General features: G+C 40.6%; 1 protein-coding gene across 4 annotated transcripts; it reads right to left on the reverse strand.

Moving 5' to 3' along the window:
* Positions 1 to 1,732: 1,732 nt before the first annotated feature.
* Positions 1,733 to 25,506, reverse strand: IRAK4 (interleukin 1 receptor associated kinase 4). 4 transcript variants are annotated; one of them, XM_084617846.1, is made up of 12 exons: positions 25,355 to 25,506; positions 24,665 to 24,829; positions 21,718 to 21,863; positions 21,176 to 21,370; positions 19,956 to 20,116; positions 16,582 to 16,646; positions 14,742 to 14,856; positions 10,791 to 10,900; positions 7,505 to 7,688; positions 6,503 to 6,565; positions 3,324 to 3,482; positions 1,733 to 3,231 (listed from the first exon to the last, which is right to left on the reverse strand). In XM_084617846.1, the coding sequence occupies exons 2-12, from the start codon at positions 24,823 to 24,825 to the stop codon at positions 3,199 to 3,201; spliced, it is 1,392 nt and encodes a 463-aa protein (XP_084473972.1). In that variant the 5' UTR covers positions 24,826 to 24,829; positions 25,355 to 25,506; the 3' UTR covers positions 1,733 to 3,198. The 4 variants fall into 4 exon arrangements, with proteins under 4 accessions (XP_084473972.1, XP_084473973.1, XP_084473974.1 ...); XM_084617847.1 differs by lacking the exon at positions 24,665 to 24,829 and having other exon boundaries at positions 25,355 to 25,436; XM_084617848.1 differs by lacking the exons at positions 24,665 to 24,829; positions 25,355 to 25,506 and adding an exon at positions 24,146 to 24,216.
* Between the last annotated feature and the right edge of the window lie 67 nt (positions 25,507 to 25,573).

Here is a 25,573-nt window from a genome sequence, read left to right on the forward strand (position 1 = left end):
ACCACTTCCCAATGGCTACTCACTCTGTTAAAAAAAAAAAAAAAAACTGAACAATTGTGCCTAATTTGAGTATCTGTCATCAGCTTCCAGCCACTGGTTCTGACTCTCTCTGCTAAAGAGCCCTTTAGTACCTGGTATTCTCTCCTCATGTAAAGGTATTTGAAGATTGAGAGGTGATTTGATCAGTGTTTTTGATAAACTAAACTGATTTGAGCTCTTTAAGTCACTCGCTGTAAGGCATTTTCTCTAGCCCTCAAATAATTTGTGGGGCTATGTCTGGCAAGCTCAATTTTTCAACATATTTTTTAAAATGTTAACGCTAGAACTGGATGCAGAAGTCCATTATCAGTCTCACCCATGCTGTGTGCAGAGATAAAGGAGCCTCACACTACTTCCCTGCATATAAAAAACCCCCCAACAAAGTCCACAAGTGTCTGAGGAGGAGGGGAAACAGTTGTGGGTCAACCTTTATTCCAAAGCTTCTTTAGTTAAGGACTCTTTTGTAAGAAAACCCTAGTATCTTTATTCTGAAAATGGAGAAGCTTTACCATAAATGGGCCTAAGTGACACATTCCTGCCATGTTAGTACTTACAAGCTGAGGTTTACATCCGTTTCGTTATGAAGAAATGGCCAAGTGCTTTCTTTTGAAAATGGCTTCTTTGACTTAAGTAACATTTTGCACTGGACAATGAAGAACTCAGTCAGGTGCACTGAGAAGATACAGACTCCATTCAGCTGAGGAAATGGAACAGTAGAAATCACCCATCGTTTGCAATAACAGCGAGAAAGAGCATACTGGCATTAACTGAAGTACTGATAGAAAACGGAGGTCCAGGTGGGAGCTAAACAGCACACCAGGGTTGAAAAACAAATCCTGAACTAGAAAATGCAAAAATCCTTGGCTGCTGACATACAAATGAGTGATCCACTAATGCTACAGAATAGGTGAATAGATGCATGTTTGACAGGTAAGTCAAATCGTTCTACTGCATTGTTGGTGAGTAGTGATATTGTCTTCACTTCTCTACCCACCAAAGCAAAAATGCTTGAGAGCTGATATTTCATACATTAGAGGGTAGTAAGGCTGCACACAAGCTCCCAGGGGTATGGGAGAGCAAATATGTCCTAGGAAGGTGTCCTCAAGAAGTGCTCAGAGAGACTTTTTCTGCCTTCTTATAGCCATCTTTACTTTCTGTCTTCACAATCTGCTATTCTTCATTTTTGTAAAGTTCAGTTCTTAACAGGAATCTCTTCCCAATCAGCCTGAGCTTCATTCAGGGTCCTCAGACACCTCCAATTCTAGCACCAGAGCTACAAAGTGACTGTTTCCCAAAGCTGCATAACACTCTAGTAATAAGAATATATATTAACAATTATGGCTTATTCTGACTCATGTTAAAACCCTTTAACCTATGCTCAATTTAAGTCACCCACCATAACAATGTTAAAGTTAATTTGTATTTAGATGTACGTGTTAGTCCATTTATTTAAAGAGGCACTTTAGGACTTATTAGCTGTATGGGAGAATTTGTTTACTAATATAATTAATAATTTGAAAATGACACGTACCACACCTTTAATGGAGAAAGGTCAATCTACTCTACTCTGATTTGAGGTGCCCTAAATTCTACTGTTCTTGTTCCATCACAAGTATGGATTTCAGTTTGTTCAATTGTTTTCTATGCACAATAACTGGTCAAGAAAGAGCTGAATGAATGGCAGGTGCAAAAAGGAAAGTTTATTTGAAATTCGTATCTTCTATTTACAAACAGTAGCATTTTTATACAAGATCAATGTAGGTTATTCTTTCACTGTGGAGTGATCAATTTTTAGCCTGTGGTTTGGTCCATCATATATTCTTTTATTATAAAACCTTTCAAGTACACAAGTCATTTTAGTCTATATAAGCTCTTAAATTAAACTCGGCTATTGGATGTGAAGACAATACTGATCACTTACAAAATGAGTATTAATGATACTTTACATTTATACAGCATTTTCTCCAAAGATCTCAGAGTACTACAAAAACAGGTCAAACAGCTTTTTCCTAAATGGGGAAATTGAGGAATAGAGATGAAATGGCTTGTCATTAGGTCATATGAGTCAGTAAAAGTAAACCCACACCTATCAATTCTCAGTTCTCTACTCTCAATTTGCACTGCTCTGCAGCTTTTCCTTTTCCTTGTTAAAAAAAAAAGACTGCAAAATATGCTTCCATGTAAATACCACTGCTCCCGTGTAGGCTTTTTAAAAACACAAATCTGCAAACTCACAGATGGCAGCTTATATTTATAGCTATTGCCAAAGGGACTTCACATTAATTTCGATTCCCAACATAAGTTAAAACATTGAGCAAAGTAGCTCAGTTTGTTTTAAATGGGTATTACCAAGATCATGTAGTTTTAAGAAAGAGCTGGACAAATTAACAAGTGTGACTATGACAAGGTTGCTTATGGTGGTGGGGGGCTGAGCTCAGCAGCCTTGGGGCTCACTTCCAGTTTATATCATACATTCTTCAAAGCTTATGCTTCAGGGTTTCAGCTGGCCATCTGCAGGGGTCAGGAAGGGATGTTTTTTTAAATGATGTGTGCAGGTGCTGGCCTGTGATATAGAGCCGGTCAGATTAAATGATCTGCTGGTTCCTTCTGGCCTTGAACTCTGACTCTATGACCACATGGAACAACAGATTAATGCAGGTTACCTGAACTCTGTCCGAGAGCAATACAGACTGACCTCTTCAGTTTGAAATGTTTTTGCTTAGAGTAGAAACCGAAAAGGGCTAGTCTTTCTGCTTAGAAGCAATTTACCAGTCATCGATTTGTTTATCATAGTCTCCTTGTAACAGGTACGTGTTACCCAGGGAGCTGCAGAAGCCTGGATTCTAGTCAGGAAATATATTTAGAAAACGAAGTGGAGATGGTATAGCAGAAGCACAATGTGTTGCCTTAAAAAGAACCTCCGTGTTCTCGCTCTCTCTGGCTACTGAAGAAAGTCTTATAGAAGTGATTTAAGATATCCGTTGTTTTAATGGGACATCAACTCCCTTAAATGACTAAAGCATAAAGTCTATGAGAAAGTTCCTTGCCTGGTCTTTCAAGGAAAGAAGGCACAGTGGTGAAAAGCCAACAACAGATTGCACATAGAGGCCACAAAAGCCTGGAATGCAGGAATAGCACCAAACTGGTAAGAAACAGATATCAGGCTATTATCTCTTGTAGATGCTGCTGGACCTGCAAAAGTAGAACAGATGTGAATTAGTTACATTACCACCAGCACACAAAATATATTGGCCAAACAAACCTTAAAGTGAAAATCCATGTACCATCTTAATGTCTGGCCTCCTGTTCTTTTTTTCATTCAGACACTGGCTAGCAACTGAATACATTTTGTCAATGGAAATGGCGTCCCACTCACTCATTTTTTCATCGACATAATCTTCAATGGTCTTTTCCTCATCTTCAATTTCTTCTTTGATACTTAACTGTAAGAGAATTTGGTAGTGTTAAAACTGTTTTGAGTAGAGCAACTTTTTGAAAGGAGCAGTGAGGTTTAAACTTGTGAGTACTTTACATTTTACTGAGAGTTAGGGTGGGGGAGGTAATATCTTTTATTGGATCAACCTCGGCTGGTAAAAGACACAAGCTTCAAACACGTGCATGTGTGTGCACACATGTAGACGGCCAAAAAAAAAATAAATACATGCCACCATGGCTAAACAGCAGACTAGGAAAGGCGGTTAGAGGCAAAAAGACATCCATTAAAAAATTGGAAATCAACTCCTAATGAGGACAATAGAAAGGAGCATAATCTCTGGCAAGTATAAAAATATAACTAGGCAGCCAAAAAAGAATCTGAAGAGCAACTAGCAAAAAGACACAAAAACTAACAACCATTTTTTTAAGTACAGCAGTAGCAGGAAGCCTGCTAAACGATCAGTGGGGCCATTGGACAATCAAGGTGCGAAAGGGGCACTCAAGGAAGACAAGACCATTGTAGAGAAGCTAAATGAATTCTTTGCATTGGTCTTCACTGCAGAAGATGTGAGGGAGACGCTCATGCCCGAGCCATTCTTTTTAGGTGACAAATCTGAGGAACTGTCCCAGATTGAAGGGTCAATAAAAGAGGTTTTGGAACAAATTGATAAACTAAACAGTAATAAGTCACCAGGCCTCTTCACCCAAGAGTTCCAAAGGAAATCAAATATTAAATTGTACTACTACTAACTGTGATATATAGATTCAGAGATATTTAGGTCAGAAGGGACCATTATGATCATCTAGTCTGACCTCCTGCACAATGCAGGCCACAGAATTTCACCCACCACTCCTACAAAAAAACCTCACACCTACATCTGTGCTATTGAAGTCCTCAAATCGTAGTTTAAAGACTTCAAGGAGCAGAGAATCCTCCAGCAAGTGCCTATTGCTTAAATCAGCCTCCATACCAGATGACTAGAGGGTAGCTAATGTAATGTCAATTTTTATAAAGGGCTACAGAGGCGATCCTGGCAATTACAAGCTGGTAAGCCTAACTTCAGTACCAGGCAAATTGGTTGAAACTATAGTAAAGAACAAAATTTTCAGACACATAGATGACCACAATATGTTGGGGACAAGACAACACTGCTTTTGTAAAAGGAATTCATTCCTCACCAATTTATTACAATTATTTGAGGGGTCAACAAGCATGTGGACAAAGGTGATACAGTTGATACACCGTACTTGGACCTTCACAAAGCCTTTGACAAGGTCCCCCACCAACCGCTCTTAAGCAAAGTAAGCAGTCATGGGATAATAGGGACGGTCCTCTCACGGATCAGTAACCGGTTAAAAGAAAGGAAACAAAGGACAGGAATAAATGGATAGTATCACAGTGGAGAAAGAGGTAAATAGTGGGGTCCCCCAAGGATCTGTACTGGCACCGGTGCTGTTCAACATATTCCTAAATGATCTGGAAAAAGGGGTGAACAGTGAGGTGGCAACGTTTGCAGACAATACAAAATTACTCAAAATGGTAATGCCCAAAGCTGACTACAGATTACAAAGAAATCTCACAAAGCTGGGTGACTGGGCAACTAAATGGCAGATGAAATTCAAAGCTGATAAGTGCAAAGTAATGCACATTGGAAAACATAATCCCGACTATACATACAAAATGATGGGGTCTAAATTAGTTGATACCACTGAAGAAAGAAGTCTTGGAGTCATCGTGGTTATTTTTCTGAAAACATCTGCTCAATGTGCAGCAGCAGTCAAAAAAGCTAACAGAACATTAATAACCATTCGGAAAGAGAGAGATAATAAGACAGAAAATATCCTAATGCCACTATATAAAACCATGGTATGCCCACACCTTGAATAGTGCATACTGTTCTAGTCGCTCCATTTCAAAAAAAGATACATTTGAATTGGGCAACAAAAATGATTAGGAGTATGGAACAGCTTCCATCTGAGGAGAGATTAAAAAGACTGAGAATGTTCAGTCTGGAAAAAGAGACGACTAAGGGGGGATATGATGGTCTATACAATCATGAAAGATGTGGAGAAAGTGAACAGGGAAGTATTATGCGAAGGGGTAAATAACACACGAACCAGAAGTCACTCAATGAAATTAATAGGCAGCAGGTTTAAAACAAACATAAGGAAGTACTTCTTCACACAATACACAGTCAACCTGTGGAACTCATTGCCAGGGGATGTTGTGATGGCCAAAAGAATAACTGGGTTCAGAAAAGGATTACATAAGTTTGTTGGGGATAGCCACTGATGGACCTATTCGCCAAGATCATCAGGGATACAGTCCCATACTCCACCTCCCCCTGCCAGAAACTGGGACTGGACAACAGGGGATGTATCATTCAATAATTGCCCTTTTCTGTTCACTCCCTCTGAAGCATCTGGCAGTGGGGAATGTAGAGACACCAGGAATATGGGGTTGCATCCCTATGTTCTTTTAATACAAACTTAGTATAAGTTAACTATAAATTCCATTTTAAATAGAAGTTGTAAAGCAATTTTCTGCTTTTAGATGCAACACAAGCTGTGAACTTTTAACCCAGTTAAGGCTCAACAGTCCCTTACTAAGTTCCCCAGTTCTCCTGTTTGCAAAACAAAGATGTGATAGCTGCCATGAGATAACTAAATTTACCTCAGGAAATGATGAAGGATGCATGATGGAGTGTGACTGGTTCCTTTCTTTTGTTAGGAAAGGATTTATTTCTATGGACTTGTTGAGGCCTTTTTCCCAGATGTTGATGCAATGTGTCACCTGTGGCCCAGAGGGGTAGGATAGGGCAGCTTCCTCAAAACTGGCCTTGTGTTTTTCTTATTCCTGATTAGACTCTCTCCCACTAGCTCAAGAAAACTCCTGAAACAGACTTTGGCATAGCAACTGGATGCACCGTCAGTACCTCCTGGGTGACAAAGCTGGGACTTCTTCAATCTGGAAACTATGGTTTATTATAAAACAATTCTGGGATGAGGAGAAAAAAAAAGTCAATACCAGTAACTGTGGCTCCCGGTTTTCATCTATTGGCGAAAGCCCCGTTATTATTTCCAGTAAAACCTACAAGAAACACAAAAGAGGTAACGGCTAGGAAAGCATCCAGAAACAGTTAACACACAAATAATTTGAAACAAAGGAACAAGATCTTCAGTTTATATTAATAACAGTTTCAAGTACAAGTCCCTAGGATCACAGCTTGCAAAGAAGAACACATTTGTGGACATAACTGGCTGACTCCTGCCTCTCTCATTTCCCCATTTTTGGAAGAGCAGGTGAACTCCTCGTCTTCTCTCACCCTATCCCACCTAATGAGGGTCTCCATTTTCTCCCTCTCCTGCCTAGCTGATGGGTGAAATTGGTTTGTCACCCCAAGTCTATTTCCCTTCCATTTTCACCTCGTGTGCAGTATGGGCACTCCCTGGAGTTCTCGACCCCATATGGTGGTGTTTATTTTTCCTATTCACGCCCCTTTCCCTCCCCAGCAGATGATAGGTATTTTTCAGGTACTTAAACATTTTCCTTGTCTTTTTGTCCCCCAAGCTGATAGTTGGAAAGCAGGCGTTGGCAGCTCTTGTGATGCTGGATAATCTGTTCAGATTTGGGTTCACCACTTTCCTGAGTACCCCTCAGGTAGAGCAAGAAGCACTAACCCTCCACTCATACTGACTTACGAGCAAGCTAGGCATGACGGGCATCAATTACTATCCTTCAGCAGCACACAGCGTTCAGGTTTGGGGTTGTTTGTTTCAAAAGCAGAAAAGTAGGAGAACCAGTTCCCTGTTATAAACTGTGGTAGTGGAAACCATATTTAACATATAAATGTAATCTTAAAGATTGTAAAGCTGGTATTTAAGATAATTGGAACTTAAGTTTGTGATCTTACGTTGATGTTCCACATCATCAAACTCACTTTTCAGGAAAATAGCAGCCACCAGTAATAGACTCAAACGCCAGTTCTCATTAATTAGAAAGTATAACAGTTTTTTATTTGCTACTCACCACACCAAAACTGAAAATATCAGATTTGGGTGTTATCTCTCCACGCAGGGCTTCGGGTGCCATATAGGCTGCTGTTCCCACAATTCTATCAGTCATGATGGTTTGTGTGAATTTCACGGATGCCCTTGCAAGTCCAAAGTCAGAAATTTTTGGCACAAATGATTCATTTAGTAAGATATTTGCACTGAAAAACAAAAATAATGTTCTCTGTAGTAGTGGAGTAACTCTGTGTTTTCTATCTCACTTTAAAAAGCATTTAAACATCTGTACATGAACTGTAATCACTATTTTAACTGATATTTGGAATCTGGAGAACTCACTGAAGTTGATGATTTACTTTAGTAAGCAAAATATAGGCAAGTGATCTTTGATGGGAATCTACCATAACTATCAAAACAAACTGCTCACTAAATAAATCAGTAACTGGCTGGCCAGCAGACTAATTCACGCACAAGCTCTCCTGGAGACTAAGAGGGAGAAAAACTAAAATACAGAAACTACTTAAAGGCTACTAATCCCGTTACATTCACATCCCAAAATTCTAGGCACAGTTTGAATACTCCTCCTTTAAGCAAAACTGTACAGGCTTGTTAATTTTAGTAAAGTTCCTGATGTAGAATCCTCCACAAAACCTTCTCGATTCTCTAGCCTATCCTACACAAAACACCAAAGAGCTGCTTTTGGTGCATATCCATGAGCCAACAAAAATTACTAAGGAGGCAGAAGGAATACAACGATGTTTATTTTCCCCTTGAGGCATGAACATACCAAGTTAAGGGAAGTCACCTAGGCATGTCCACATATTACCTCACCCCACTTGATCTCTCTAACATCCTGGGACCAACACAGTTACAACACCACTCCATGCATATAAGTCATTAGTGGCCTCAAAGAAAAACTGCACTGAACTAGGCTAAGCTATATGAAAGGAAAAATACTCATACTTTTTACTGAATGTAGATATATATTTTACTGTTTTTAAATTTAAATATTTTTGGCTTCTTGAACCTGAGACAGGATTAAAGAACCTCAAAACCTAGGCAGTATCTCTCCATTTTATGAACATACTACTGGAACCGTAAGAGATCCATAGGAGACATCTCAAATAAACAAAGCCTATTAGAAACATTATTATCTCCACCCTCTCTTAGAGCTTCCTAAGCAAAATGTTTAAGCACAACCATCACTTATGAAAGATTACTAGCTGCCTTAATCTTAAAAAATAGACCAGCTATAAAAGGATCCCTAATACATGATCACAGCAACAGGCCAAACACTAACCAAGGGTCCATCCACCAATGCGTGATGCACATAACTCCCAAATAGGCCAGTGGGAACACCATATGTGAAAAAAAAAAACAAACACAACTTTTTAAGTAAGTCATAGTTCTTCTCAGATTGAGAAGGCAAGCAGCTTATAAGAGAGACCATAATTTGATATGCTTCACAGAGCAGAATGGAAGCGAGTTCTGTTGTGATTGTGTCCAACTACAAAAGAACAACCCACTTTTTTCCTGCATACAACACAATCAAGAGTTAAGAGCAACAATGAAAACAACAATTCAGTGATGGCTTCCCAAATCTGCAGAGACCCCATCCTCGTGCCTCTGTTAATATTCAGTTTCCCCAAACTGCAGCAATGTGAAGACTGACCAGAACCTTGTTTGATTTCTCCACAGCTATTCATTACACCCATGAACATAGAAATTATAACAAGAATTGCCTTGTTTACGGTGCTCTTTCTGCTTGAAAAAACTATCAGTGGTAGCAGTCACACTCTCTCATTGAGCTATTCACTGTGGAAAAAGACAAAAAACAGAGTCCAAGCCGGGGAGGAAAGGAGGACAAAGTGGTACAAAGGGAGAACAACTCCCTCTCACAGAGGTCAGGAGACCAGAGGAGGGGTAAAGTAGAAGACACTCTGTTCCCCAGAAATTCCAGCTGCTGGGAAGCTTGAGCAGAGGGGCGGTTCTGACACACACAGTCAAAGCAGCAAGGAGCCTTTGGGGTGGGAGCTGGAGTAAGAATACTCCCTTTTTCCAGCACCCAGAGAGGACTGCAGGGTTGAGGTGAACTGGACTCAGCAGGAGTGTTGCGGGAGACAGGACTTCTTCAGGACCTTCTGCATGACATTATCCTACAGTTCAGCCAGTCACGATCCTTCTCAAGGTCTAAGATGCTTGTCCCTCAGGGATGTGGCTTGATTCCTTCCCAGGCATTTCTTGAAATAGCTGAACTGCATTGCTACTCTGAAAAACGCTACACAAAAATTTAGCTCTAAGAGCTGGATATAGCAGAAATTACTTTTGGGATAACAAGTAAGTGGAAGAGTCCACTTCCTTTGTACACCATTGGCATGCAAACTTGATTAAAGCCAGTCTCCATTACAGAGGTTTTTTAATTAAAAATAGCAATAACTGAAAGGAGGTACACTCAGAGGAAATGCTCCAGAAAAGAGGTTTTTCAGTGAAAAATCCCCCATCGAAGCTGTCATGGTGCAGCACTACTAAAGCATGTGTAGTGACCAGCAAATGCTCTTACACTGGTTGCAGTTAGACAAGAACTGACTTTTGGATACACTCAGGGATCACACATCGTCTGTTCTACGGTGGCAGCTCACGCCACCTTGACAGGAGCAACGTTTTAGAACTCTAGCTATGGAAATTCTCATCTGGTCAGGTCTTTGCAGCACAGACCCAAAAATAGTATGACAGGACTCTTTTGCAGGAAAAGTTCATGTCCTTGAGTAATTTCTGAAGTGACGTTTTGCAGGTCTGTTCAGTCTCACTAAGATTTCATTTGTGGAGGAAAGATGAAACAGACTTTGGAAAGAGACACCATACTCAAAAGGGAGAAAATATGCTCACACAGTGCAAGCGTTAGGCATAAAACAAAATCCAGAAAGACTGCATAATGAAGAGTAAGTTGCAAAGCCACTACGATACTTTGGAAAATGTGAAAAGATCTAGGGGTCAATTACTTTGCATAAAACTGTTCTGTATACACAGAGATGTTCTGATATTCTCATAGGTAAATCACTACATAAATAAAGTTGTCTTTAAAATGACTGACAAACAGGCCTTAAAATTGTAGGTAAACAGTCCTGATACAGAAAAATAGAAAACATTGTGATAAGAATTCTATCAAAGTGGTATTTGTAAGAACTAGGCTACCTTGGCAAAGAGGACATACATCACTCATCTCCTAGTCCATTCTCTTCTCTACTCTCTCTAAAATGCACTCCGTGAAAAATCTGTGGGCATTATTGAGTGTTAGCAGCTTTTACCTTTTAACATCTCTGTGAATATGATTGTTTTCATGTAAAAAGCTGATGCCATTTGCTGTACCTTGAGCAATGTTACACCTTGTACTCCAAGGAATTGGTGCAGTGTCATCCTTAAAAGAGAAAAGTGGGGGGAGGGAAAGAGTGAAAAGACATCAATATATGTATTTGATTTACAAATATGTGTCCCAGAAGAGGAGGTAGATCTATGTAGGACTTTATTCTTCATTCACCATGTCAGTTTCCGCTCTCCACCCAAAAAAAATGTGCTTGTAATGGTAACTGGTAAGTCTGAGGTCTGGTCTATGTTTACCATTTAGGTCGACATGTCTACAGCGCTCAGGGGTGTGAAAAAAACCCACTGAGTCCCACAGCTATGCCTACCTCACCCCTGTATAGACATAGCTAGCTCAATGAAAGAACGCTTGTGTCAACCTAACTACTCGGGGAGGTGGTGTTCCTCCGGTGAGAGAAAAATCCCGTCCATCACTGTAGGCTGCAGCTACACTACGGTGCGCAGCTGTGCCGCTCTAGTCCCTGTCGTGCAGGCATGGTCTGATTTCTGACCCAGGAACATTTCTATTCCTGAAAGGGGAACACAGCGATCAGATACAATCAAAAGTGGCTGCAACATATAAGACGACAGATGAAGGCCTCCTAGTGCTGCATTAAACTCTTGAATAGAAGTACAGAGGCCTGATCCCAAGTCAATGGAAAGACTTGAAATCAATGGGAGTTAGGCATTTAGTGGGATTTTCAAAAATGCCTCGGTGCCCATCTGCATCTTAAGGCACCTAAATACATTTTAAAATGTGGCCCCTAGTGACTAAGACACTTGCGTATCATTAAAATGGGGGTGGGGAGGAAGCATGAAAAAAGTAAGAGATTAGGTGTTCATTTTGCTTCTCTCTCCTTTTGGGTCTAAAACAGGAAGATTACATGAAGTTTAGTAAAGAGACTATAGTCTATAAAAAGTTGGTTTCAGCAACTCAGGAATAAAAATTTAAAAAGCTTGCCTCTGCAATCTCAAAAGACTGATGATCTTTAAAACAGAAGACATAGAAATATTATTTATATCACTGGTACATATATCAACACTCCACTTGAGGCCAATTAATTTCTGTGCTAAACGGACAGCAGACACTTTAGATTTTAACCATCCCTTGTGAATCCCTCAGTACTGATAGAACACAGCAAGCCCCAACAAACAATTCTATATGACAGATCAAGATCCAAACTCCAGAGAGTAGGTTTTGGATGCCAAATAAACTTGAGGAGACACTGTTTATCATTAGGTCATTAACACCTTTTCCTGATCTCTCAAGTGACCTAGGGAAGAGGAAACATTTTAGGATAATGAAATACCTGACTTTGTAATTAGGGCAAACTCATTTAGATGTATTAAAATCTGAAGTGATAATAATCTGATATGTTTCATTTCTCTTGCATTGCTTTCAACATTGGTCTGACAGTTTTAGCTGCTTTCAGTAGGTCATTTTAAAGACTAATAAATGTTTCTCTCTTTCTTCACTTGTGTAGCAATATATAGATTTCCTCTTCCCACCCCTTTTTATTTTAAGAACTGCATTAGGTTGTTTCAAAACTTGCTCTTTATTGCTTTGATTTTACCTACATACCGGCAAACACCAAATTGCAAAACAAAGAGCTAACTACATCGACAACAATTACATCCTATATTTTATTTCAGCCACAGCAGTCGCAACATCACATCTACACAACCAAAGCAAATTGTTCCAGTCAATAAACATCTTTATGAACATGAATGACAAAGTGAAAAGCTAATGTTCCTTCAATAAATGATTGCAAACATACAATTGACCAGCACAAGATTTTCACTTTAGTTCATGGCACTAATTAGGCTGGAAGAATGGGGACATTTAACTCCCCCCCCCCGCCATCCGTACCCAGTCAGCCACCTAGGGAAGAGGATTGGCATGAATCCCCTTTCTCCAGCTCAGCTCAGCCTAGGCTCTGTGTAGTGAAGGGGATGAGCCAAAAAAGCAGTGCCAAGTACCCATGGGAATTCTTGAAAGTCAGCAAGCATAATAAACATTCTGACAACCACCCATTTCCCCCTCTAGTCATTGGATGGAGAAGCCTTGGGGACATAATAGGGAATAAGCTTGCTCTCTCTCCCTTACATGCAAGGGCCTGGCCTATTTCTGCCTCCCCTTCAGACTAGGAGTGCTCTGCCCAGCTTCCTCTTTCCCTAGTGCTGATTGCTGAGGTTACAGAGACAAATAGCAAAAGATTTTCACACACACCTCTTCCAAAGAAAGAGGCTTGTCTACAAGCCAACTTGCATCAGTTTAAAGTGTTTTTTTAGTTGTTTTTAAACAGATTTATTTACACCGGCACAAGTTTGTACACCAAGACACTTAAGACTTGTCTACACTCAGATGTTGCATTCATTTTAAGTCAGTTTTTAATATGATTTTACTAAACTGATACAAATGTAAGTGGACACTCTTATAGGGTTAACCCTGATTTATAATGGCTTAGTTTGGGGCTTTCACCAGTTTAACTAAATTTGTTTAAAGTTACACCTTTAGTAAAAACAGTGAGATTGTGTTTTACACTAGGCCTTATTTCAGTTTAGCTTGATCAGTTTTCTACAGGATTAAGCTAAACTGAAATAAGCTACTCTTAAACCAAAATAAAGAATATCTATAAGCAGACTTGCACTGGTTTAACTAAATCCGTTTTTTTAAAAACCCCAACAAACACCTTTTCTGAAACTGGTGCAAGTCTGTGTGTAGACTTGACTGGCATTTAGAATCTTAACACGGACATAGTGGTTAGCTTGCTTATTTCATGTGTACATGTAAGGTCCATTTAAAAGTTACATTATAGTTTTTCTTAAATGATTGTATTTTCTTAGACAGTTGTTTCCCTCTTGAGACTAATGCAAAAGAAACCAGTCACCAACATCAGAAAGACGTGATCTTTCAGGTCTCTTTTCCTGAACAGGAAGTTCTTGAGATGAATGTGTATACTGTCACTTTATAATCTTTGAACAACTAGTTTTATTACTAACCCACTATTTTTTGTTGTTGAAGTCTTCTAAAGGGGCAATACTAGATTATAGTTAGAAGGAAGCTATGCTCATTTGGCTCAGCACCGTACTAGGAAACCACATGAAGTAAGAAGCGTTTCTTCTCATGTTCATACTGTAAGTTACATCTGTAAATCAAACTGACATTTCTGTGCCAGGGAACATTTTCTCCCTCATGTAGGTAGCTGCACACCTGCCAAACACGGATGGCATTTATTACAGTTACTAAGAGGCTCAAGCCTCCACGATAAGTCATTTCCCTACATCAAAAGGAAGAATTTTACTTACAGAAAATATTTCTTAAATACAGACAATATTTATTGCTTAAATACTGCTCTTCGGCTTGCTAAGCCTGGTTTACGGTTTTTGACACTGACTCCCACACTCTGGAAGTTTCAACTGATGTTACAAGGACAGAGACTAGAGCAAGAAACAAACACTTATGCCTGACAAAAATGGTTACAATGGACAGGGTGGGAAGACCACAACTTATCACAAAAGATAATAGATTGCTCTATGAACGATGACATTTAAAAACCAAACAAAGAACTCTGGCACTCACTGATAAACTTACAGGTTTTTAAACATTTCACAAAACTTTCAGACTTTTTTCAGTCTCTCGGGGAGCTGCTATTTTTCAGACAGGTTGTTAAGGACAATGGTCTAGCTTGTTCTAATTAATTAATATTATATCTGATCTCCTAATAAGTTAATATGTTTGTATAAAATGTTAACTGTATTTGCCTCCCAGCTGGAAGTAGAATATCATAGCTTGACCACTTCAAATCCATCAGTGTCTCAAGGACATTAGAATAAACTTCTAGTCATTGACAGAAGTAGAAGACAAAGTTAGAAAAGTAATAATAAATCTCACTTACCAGACAAGCCAGTCTGTCAAGCAATGAACCATTGGGCATGTATTCGTAAACCAGACAGGGCTGATCACCATCACCTGAGAAACCAAGCAGTTCTACTAGGTTCTCATGTTGACACCTGTGGCAAAGAGAAACCTTAATAATTAGTTCTGCTGCATGATACTTCTAACATTTAGAAAAAAAAAGTTGAGTCCTGTTAGTGGTTTGGTGTGGATTATTGATTAGTAAGACATCAGATAACTCAGCTCAATTAGTTTATTAATCAAAGGTAGATCAGCATAACCAGAGAGGTTCATACATTATCAATCTCTGGGAAACAGAGTTGTAGCAGTTCAGTCCATCTCAAAGTGAGAACTTAATTTGACCTATAGTTATAGTCCACTTGTTTATGACAAGTAGAAGATTAATATACCTTACTCCCCTTTCTTTAATCTAGCTTCATAACTATTTTTCAGGGTGCAAAGACATGTGTACCAACCATATGCAACAACATTCCAGATGTTGGTAGACCAGAGGTGGGCAAACTACGGCCCGTAGGCCACATCCAGCCCACGGGACCCTCCTGCCTGGCCCCTCCCCTGCTGTCCCTCAACCCCCGCAGCCTCAGTGCACCGCGCCACCAGCGCAACGCTCTGGGAAGCCAGGCAGCGCAGTTGCAGAGCCACGGCCTGACCCAGTGCTCTGTGCTGGGTGGTAAGAGGGCAGAGAGCAGCGGGGCGGGGGGGGTGAGGGGTTGGGGCGGTCAGGGGGGTGTGGATAGGGGTCGGGGCGGTCAGAGGGCAGGGAATAGGGGGGTTGGATGGGGCAGGGGTCCCAGAGGGGTAGTCAGGAATGAGAGCGGGGGTTGGATGGGGCGCAGGGGACAGTCAGGGATGGGAGGGTCCGGAGGTGGTCAGGATACAGGGAGCAGGGGGTGGCGGATGGGGCAGAAGTCCCAGGGAGCCCAATAGGGAACGGAGGAGGGGGTTGATGGGGTAGGAGCCCTGGGGGGGCTGTCAGGGGAGAGGGGGGTTGAATGGGGCAGGGGTCCCAAGGGGGTAGTCAGGAATGAGAGGGAGGGTTGGATGGGGCAGCAGGGGACAGTCAGGGATGGGAGGGTCTAGAGGTGGTCAGGGGACAGGGGGTGGTGGATGGGGCAGGAGTCCCAGGGGGCCGACAGGGAACGGGGGAGGAAGGGGGGGGCATCAGGGGCGAGAAGCAGGGGGGTCAGATAGGATGCAGGGGCTGGGCCACGCCTGGCTGTTTGGGGAGACACAGCCTCCCCTAACCAGCCCTCCATACAATTTTGGAAGCCCAATGTGGCCCTCTGGCCAAAAAGTTTGTAGTAGACTATAGAATACAAGTTGCATATAGAGACATGAACTGTTTTGTGCTAATGGTACCCAATACAATTTATATACAACATTCCTTAACAGAACATGCATCTTATTTCTGACAGACTCCACACATACGGAGAACAAACATTGGAACAGTTTAGCTATTAGTAAATTTCTACAATAAAGCTTAGCATGATTACAAAGCATTCTAGGAATTCAGTTCATAGTTTTACAACTTAGCCTAAATGCAAAGCATTTTGGAAATACATGACACTGGCTAACAGCCCGCAAACCTGCAAACTCAATGCACTACTAAACTATGCAGAGTTAATCATAAGCCTAAACCTTTATCTTGAGCAGAAAAGATCCACAATAGTTTTACAATGTTTTCACTTAACAGTTTCCAAACTATCCCATGCAAAACTATAGTAATGAAACCCTAAGGCAGCATGCTAACAAGGAGAATTCTGCAAATGTAGGTCCTCTATACCTACAGTTATGCTAAATTTGCATGACTTAGTACCTACTTTGCCATTATTTTTATTTCTTGATCAAACTGCTGTTTCAGATCTTGAATGCTTACATCAACCATCTACAAAGAAAATATTAGTTCTCCATTAATTTTGTAGGTGATATTACATATAAAACAAGTTTATTGCAAATCTTACTTGGGGACACCTCTTTTTGTAAACCATAGAAAATTGGTTTGAAACAGTTGGCAGTACAATATGTACTATGTAACATCCTTATCACATGTCTTTGCTGACCCAGAAAGACAGTACTGATTCATATTCAGGTGGCTACTCTCATAGATGCAAACACCTCTTCCCCTCCCCTCCCCATCTCCCCCAACCAACATCCTCCTGCAGAAACTGATGGGCAGCCCCACCCATGTCCACATGCTTGCAAGGGAATTTCCTATTTGCCACTACACTGCTCATTGCATTTGTCCAGTCCTATATAACAGCTGTTGCAGTCAATGGAAATTAGTTGGTGCTCAACACTTGGAGGCGAGGGGGGATCAAACCACTTCCTTAGTCCACATTTAGGCACACACTTTAAAGTCATGGAACTGGATCCTATTCTTGGCACTACCAGAGATTTCCTTTGTGACCTTACAGAATAAGAGTTTAAGGCCAGAAGCAATCATCAGATCATCCAGTCTGACCATTAATTGGGGATCGGTCCTGCTTTGAGCAGGGGTTTGGACTAGATGACCTCCTGAGGTCCCTTCCAACCCTGATATTCTATAATTCTATGACCTCCTGCACATCAGGTCATTAAACCCCATTCGGTTATCCCTGTACTGAGTCTAATCAAAACATTACAGCCCTCAGGAAATTAAACTACTGTGTACCACAGGCAGAGAATAGGAGGGAATGAATGCACTAATGCCAGAGGCCCCTTCGATGGCAGGGAATTGATTTGGTAAAATATAACCGGATGATCCTAGCAAGCAATCCCTACCTATGCCACAGCAAAAAACCCATGGCCCTTGCCAATCTGACCTGGTGGAAATTTACTTCCTAATCCCAAAAATAGCTATCAGTTTGATCCTGAGCATGTGAGCAAGACACACCAGCCAAGCTTCTGAGAAAGAATCTCTGTACTGCCATGGAGAACTGGCCCATTGCATACCATGTCCCATATCCAGCTGTGGCTGTTTCTGTTTCAGAGGAAGAATAAAAGAAAACCCAGAATACAATGGGGAGAGAAGTTCCCTTCCTGAGTCCCTGCAGGTGACCAGCTGAAACCCTGAAGCATGAGATTTAGGGAACATAAGACACAGGACTGGAAGGAACCCCATGTTCCACTGAACTCAGCCCCTTGCCTCGGCAGGTAAGCCCATCATACTGTCTCACTCTTAAATGTATCAAGCTCTCTCTTAAAACTAATTAGGTTGTTTGCCCCCACTAGTAATATTGGGAGGCTATTCTAGAACCTTACTCCTCCGACAGTTAGAAAACCTAATTTCTAACCTAAATGTATTCATAGCCAGTTTATACCAATTGTTCTTCTGATAACTTTTCCCTGTAAGTTAAATAGTTCTTCTCCCTCCCTGGTTTTTACCCCCTTGACTAAATAACTTGGCTTCTGTGCAACAGGGACCTTTCTCAGGGGGTCAATGAAGGATGTTCTCTCCATTTCCCCCTTGCGGATGTTTACAGTGTGCCAAATTTTGTGTGTAAACTTTTGCCACTACTTGTGATGGAATCATTGACTCTATACAGTCATTCTTTATCATTGTTACACAGTATTCTCTTGTCCTTTGAAATGCTGATTAGAATGACAGAATTTCTTTTGGGTCTTCCACACCAAACTTGCAACATTCCCTTTAGCAACAAAAAAAAAGTAGCTATGTAGACTTCTCTCCCTCTTAAATTTTCAGATCCTCTACAGCCAAGGTGGTGGTCTTGACACTGAGCCTCAAGGGCCTGGGATAAAAAGGAGCAGTAAAATATTAGGGTAATATCAGAACTCTTACAGGGTTGTAGAAAGACGTTTATCCCCTCGTATGACAGATCAGTTTTACTGTATGTGTTTGTAAACTGAGTGGTCCCACTGATTTCACTGGACCACTGGTAGGGGAGAGGGCTGCAGAAGTAGGCTCCCATTGTTCAGTTTACCACGAGCTACAAGACTGCGCCCTTGGAAAGAGAAATTTGGGCTCCTACACAAAATTCTGGCAGCTGAACCTTAAATTAAGGTATTTTACTCAGCATTTCAAGATATAGCAGCACAATAATGCAGATAAAAGCTTATCTTTTTCACTTCTAATTTGAGACAAGCTACATTCTCCTCCAAAAACAAACATGTTAGTTACACTGTCCCTCTGAATACCCATGAATGACAATGTCAATTACTTTAAAAGCTAAAAACAGAGAACAGTATGTAATAACCAATATTTTTCAAGAATTGAAAAGATTCTTTCCTTAGCAATTCTATCCTTTCCCATTTAGAAAATGTTATTTTTTACTGTGTGGTTTTTAATGGAACTTGAAAATGAGATATCACAGCATTATTATTTACTTCCTTGATTAGAAGATAACTGGATCTAGGATGTCAGCATAGAAGCTAGATCACCTGTTTTTCCTCTAATTGCAATACTGTGCTTAATAATACAAAAGTAAATATTTATACTTAGCCAGCAAGTGTATAATAGATAAAAGTCAAAATATTAATGTAATGTATATTTAACTTGTGGGGTCACCCACGCAGTAATGAGGCAGAGAGCTTAAAAAAAAAAAAAAACCAAAGACCAGACACATCTGAAGCACAGAATCACAGAAATCAGAATGGGAAAGACTTATAAAATCATTGCTCCAATCCTTACCAGTACTGGATTATTCCTTACAATAGTTTCTTGGCCTTTAGAAAACTCTTTTTAAAATGGAGCTTTCACGTCTTACCTTGGAAGCACCTAAGTTGAACTAGAATAAAGTTACAGAGACTATCCATTCTGAAACTTCAGAGCACAAACTGATCACCAGGCCAGGAAAAAATTAACCTCTACAATTCATCTCTGTCAGTTGCATACTACTGCATCATCTGGTATACCACAGTAGGTGAGGAAAATTACACCATCCTCTGAAACATCTGGTATTGGCCCCCTTTGGAGACAAACAACTCAGTAGATGAACCATTAACCTCTTATATAGTAAAGCCTATGTTACTAAAAATCCCAACAGGTGACTTACATTTTGATGAAAGAATAATACATTAAAAAAAAAAAAAAAAAGTTAAAATCTGAGAAAGATTCTCACCCAACTGAATTTTCAATGATGTCAAATTCTGGAGTATCCCGGTCACTTATAATAATACTGAATACGTCCACTTAAAATACACAGTAGTAATACCATAAAGCATACGACGCCCATACAAAATAGTTATGACAACTTACAGCAGCAAGTTTTTTCACTGCCACAATTCTGCCATTGATGTAGCCCTTGTACACAACTCCAAAGCCTCCTTCTCCCAGTTTATTACCTCCAGCTGATATAGGTCGTTCATCAAAGTTGTTTGTAACATTTTTCAACTCATGGAACCAAAAGCTGTGGAAACCTGAAACAAAAACATTTCACATTTAGGATGGAACTGAAAGGTCAATTTCACTCTAAGCTACTTGTGTGTGAAGTGGCTATCTCCCTGCTTTTGCTCTATTTAAACAACAGATTTACCAGAGTACAAATAATGGCATTGTGGAGCTTTAATTTTGGATTCATTGCGAGTTTTAAGCCAGAATTGCTCTCTCTGAGCAGACACCAGAAAGTAAGAAAAGCAAACAAATTACAAGTGAGTTAGCTATTCTTTGATAACTTTGCTCACTACTTGCAGGTAATTTGAGTACAAATATCTTCCAGTTCCTTGTGTGGAAGAAACCAGATATACAGTCAATTCAGCTTTAATTTTAGAACTCAGGAGACTAAAGCGTAGCCCATGAAGCAAGTACTCCAACAGTCCAACCTCATCACTAACATTGATGTAGAGCACATTGGAATTAGAAGCTTCTATATCCAACACTCCACCTCAGTGGCCTTGTTAATATCAAGATGGAGCATGCATACTGGAAGTTTGATGACCACAGGCCAAAATCCCTTTGTGCAGGCAGCACAAAAACTGGACAAGGGGTAGGCGGCTTTTTACAGGGACTTGCAAAGGCATATCAAAATCTGGCCCCTTGGTTGCTATACAGTAGAACCTCAGAGTTACGAACACCAGCGTTACGAACTGACTGGTCAACTACCCCCCTCATTTGGGATCAAAAGTATGCAATCAGGCAGCAGCAGAGGCAAAAAAAAGCAAATACAGTACAGTACTGTTCTAAATGTAAACTATCAAAAAAATAAAGGGAAAGCTGCATTTTTCTTCTGCATAGTTAAGTTTAAGTTTCAAAGCTGTAGTAAGTCAATGTTCAATTGTAAGACTTTTGAAAGGACAACCATAATGTTTTGTTCAAGAGTTACAAGCATTTCAGAGTTACGAACAATCTCCATTCCTGAAGTGTTCTTAACTCTGAGGTTCTACTGTAGGTCCTTTTCACTTCTAGAACTTGGGTCAAGGATGTGTGTGATGATGGAAGGCAGTAGCTGAAGCTGCATTTAATTCTACCAAAGTGCATACCTGTGTCACTAAGTTGCAGACTGTTGTTCTCTTGAGGTAAGCAGGAAGGAGCTGAAGGTTGTCCCTCACTCTGAGCTAATAGAGGTGTTGCAGATATTACTGGTTTTTCCTGTACAGGCACTTGTTTTTCATGTATAGGCATAGTTTCTTGTGAAGAAAGAGGTACCGTAACATCATCTGCCCCCCTAACAGCATCTGCAAATGAAATTAAAAATCTATCAAAGAGTGCTGGGAAACAGAAAATCATAGGTTACATAGCATCAGCATTTAGTAAAGGCTGACAGATCTAAGCTTCACTAAAGGTGACATGTTCTGTATGTGTCTAAAATTTAAAAATGTATGCCCCTTGTAATGTCCTAAACAATTACTCTTAATCTTTGTTATTAAAAAAAAATAAGTCAGGAGAGATGTAACTACCTTCAGTTATCATTTAAACAAGCTAGTCATTTCATTTCTTTTAAATAGAGAGCTACTGTGAAGTTACAAAAAAATCTGTGTAAATGGAGAATGCAATATATAGATACTGTGGAGAACAGAACTACCTGGAAGCAAAAGGCTAGCTGGTGCTAGGAACTGATTCCTGGTCAATAGCTCCACAAGATCACCAACTGTACAGTTCGATGTTCCCCAGTCATACAGTAATTCGCAGGTGGGGCTCTTTCCCATCTTTATTAGCCCTTCAAATCTCCTTAAAAGACAAATTAAAACCAAATTACTTTTTTAAATAAGAAGTGACCTGCAAAGACAGGTAGGGTGGGGGGGGGGGGGGGAGGAGGAGGAGGGTGATAGGTTTTCACCCTTTCTGTGTTTCCTCATGGCATAGGCAGGAGACCTGAAAAGTTTAAAAAAAAAGTTTTCTCCTGTTTATTCCTAATATTTTAATGATAGAAAAATAAATCTATTTTTCCTGTTTTTGCTAGAGGGTCCTGCTGGAAGACCCAGGTAAGTGGACTGGGTGCCTTCTCAGCCCTCAAATGAAGGGGCGTGGGTGTTGAATATTTAGCAAAAAGAATGTTTCTTCCACCTGTTTGTTAGGTGTTCCAATTAGGAAGCTGTTAAGAAATTTTAGACAGCTTGACTAAATCCCTCAGGTAGGTTTCACTTCCTTGGTATTCATCATATTGTACAACTAGTTCTTCAGTTATTCATAAAGTCTTCCAGAAAATGCAAGGTAACAAGACCTAATGTAAACAGCAACAAAGAACACACATACAGAAACAAAAATCTCTTTCATCAGAAAGATCACAAACCCAATTTTAAAATACATCTGTGCAGATCATTTGCAGCATTCTTCCAAATACACACAATATTGCTGCATATGTGAACAACTACATGGTGTGTTATCAAAATAAAAATAATTCTTATAATTTTTGTTCCATTTTGACTTTGAGTTTGCTTAGACTATTTAACTTGAAAGGGACAGAAACTGAATGAAACTGGAACCTAACTAAATGTCTTCACCACTTTATTATTATTACAGAAAGGCTATTGAGGCTTTAGTGTTAAAAGGGTACTAAAAATACGTAACAATTGGGCTTAAAAATTTATCCTAATTGTGAGCTCAACTGTAAAAAAAAATTATGTGAAAGTTTATAAGATCGTACAATAACCTATAATAATAAATGTTGTTGGGAAAAGGTATGAAAAGGAGACAAAAAAACTAAATTAATCCAAATAAAAGGGCCTGCTGATATGGTTCAAGGGCTATATTAAAATCATGCTTTGTAAAAAGAAGAAGATATGGAACCAGAAATTAAGGAACCAAAGTTGTTGGACTTTAGACCCAGCTGGTAGATAAAATAAAGAGGGGATGGGCAATTCCACCCCTCACTTCCTTTTGGCTCCTTAAAGAAAGAGACTTTACGTGAATAACTCAAGTAAGAGACTAAACAATCAGTTTTTAAAATAAAGTAAAATGGCTAATAGCCACTGATAGACCTATCCTCCATGAATAAGGATAAGATTTTGTCATGGAGCTCACAGATTCCATGACTTTCAGAGACCTCCATGACATTTTTTGCTTCAGCTTCATCCCTGTAGCTCTGAGCCGATGTGGGGCCCCAGCAGCTGTCAGCAGCTGCCACAGACAGCAGGGGCAGGAGCTGTCAGTCCCTCCCCTTATTTTAGTAAAAGACACAGGTTTCCTTATTTTAGTAAAGGTCACAGGTTTCCATGAATTTTTGTTTATTGCCCGCGATATGTCTGTGACTTTTACTAAAAATAACTATGACAAAAACTTAATCTTATCCATGAATTTATCTATTTCTTTATTGAACCCAGCTATACTTTTGGCCTTCACAACAACTCATGGCAATGATTTCCACAGACTAAATGTGTGTTGTGTGAAGTACGTCCTTTGGTTTGTTTTAAATCTGTTGCCTATTAACTTCATCAGCTGACCCCTAGTTTTCTTGTGTTATGTGAAGGTGTCAGGGTTCCTTCCCCACTCTGAACTCTAGGGTGCAGATGTAGGGACCCGCATGAAAGACCCCCTAAGCTTATTCTTACCAGTTTAGGTTAAAAACTTCCCCAAGGCACAAACTTTGCCTTGGTCTTGAACAGTATGCTGCCACCACCAAGCATTTTAAAGAAAGAACAGGGAAAGAGACCACTTGGAAACGTCTTTCCCCAAAATATCCCCCCAAGTCCGACACCCCCTTTCCTGGGGAAGGCTTGATAATAATCCTCACCAATTTGTACAGGTGAACACAGACCCAAACCCTTGGATCTTAAGAACAATGAAAAATCAGTCAGGTTCTTAAAAGAGGAATTGTAATTAAAGAAAAGGTAAAAGAATCACCTCTGTAAAATCAGGATGGAAAATACTTTACAGGGTAATCAGATTCAAAACACAGAGGATCCCCCTCTGGGCAAAACCTTAAAGTTACAGAAAACAGGAATAAACCTCACTCTTAACACAGGGAAAATTCACATAAAACAAAAGAAACTAATCCGCCTTGCTTGGTTTACCTATACTGGTTGCAATATTGGAGACTTGGATTAGGATGGGTTGGAGAAGATGGATTTCTGTCTGGCCTCTCTCAGTCCCAAGAGAGAACTAGCACATAAACAAAGAGCACAAACAAAAGCCTTCCCCCCACCCCCAGATATTTGAAAGTATCTTGTTCCCTTATTGGTCCTTTGGGTCAGGTGCCCGCCAGGTTAGCTGAGTTTCTTAACCCTTTACAGGTAACAGGATGTTGCCTCTGGCCAGGAGGGATTTTATAGCACTGTATACAGAAAGGTGGTTACCCTTCCCTTTATATTTATGACAGAAGGGGTAAATAACATTTCCCTATTCACTTTCACCACACATTCATGGTTTTATAGTCCTCTGACATATCCCCCTTAGTCATCTCTTTTCTAAGCTGAACAGTCCCAGTCTTTTAAATCTCTCCTCACATGGAAATTGTTACAAGTCACAGGAATGAGGAATTGGCATTTGATTAAAAACAACAAATCTATTTTTGCATGACTTTTATACAATACCTTATATGCATTTGGTTGTATCTGTTTTCACCAGAAGGGTCTTTTATATCTACTGCTAGCTTCTTCCATCCTTCTTGTGGATCAATGAAATCAGCCAGCTGCATCATGAGTTTATAGCCAATGCAGCGCACGTATGTTGAAGGAGTTATGGATTTGCTCATCTTCCTAACAAATGCATTGCATCCTTTTAATACAGGCTTGTAATTAAAACTATAATTGACATAAGGCATAAGACTCACAGTTATCTCGTTTTAATTCACTGGTTTTTAATCACACCATCGCCTGCTTTCATCCCCTTGATTCTTGCCACTACTCTTTCCGCTCTTTCTTCTACTTCCCCAGCGTTAACATTTATATTGTGGTACTAGAAGTCAACTAGGCCAGAGCTCCATTGTGTCAGGTGCTATATAAACATGGGGAGTCCTCCATTTATGTCCATCTCCGAGTCCCTCCCCCGTAGCTCCCCTTCATCTCAGCTCCACATCATGCCTTCTGCCCCAAAACAGGTTTTACAAGTTGTACATACCCAACCTACTTCACCAGGTGACCTTATTGATACCCGACCCCCCCCCCCCCCAGTCAGGTTTGCGGGGCCGTAGTGCCTTGCATGGGACCCGGCTCTCGCGCGCGCGCACACCCCCCCCCCCCGACCCAGAGTAGAGAGCGGGGCCCGACGGCCGCGGGACTTACAACGAGGGCAGACAAGGAGGGATCCCCGGGCCTGCTGGATCGGGCCTCAGGCTCTGAACTCGCGGGGGCAGGAAGCACGTGGTCTGGGTACCTCGTACCGCGCCGCAACTAGGGCGGGGCGAGCGCCGCCGGGGGCGCAAAAGTGGGGCCGTGCAGGATCGGGCCCAGCGGCGTCCGGCCGCAGCCCAGGGCGCTCGGGCCCCGCCCCCGCAGCGTCGC

Source organism: Lepidochelys olivacea (genome assembly GCF_965140295.1).
Source record: "Lepidochelys olivacea isolate rLepOli2 genome assembly, chromosome: 1".
In the NCBI taxonomy this organism is placed as follows: Eukaryota; Metazoa; Chordata; order Testudines; family Cheloniidae; genus Lepidochelys; species Lepidochelys olivacea.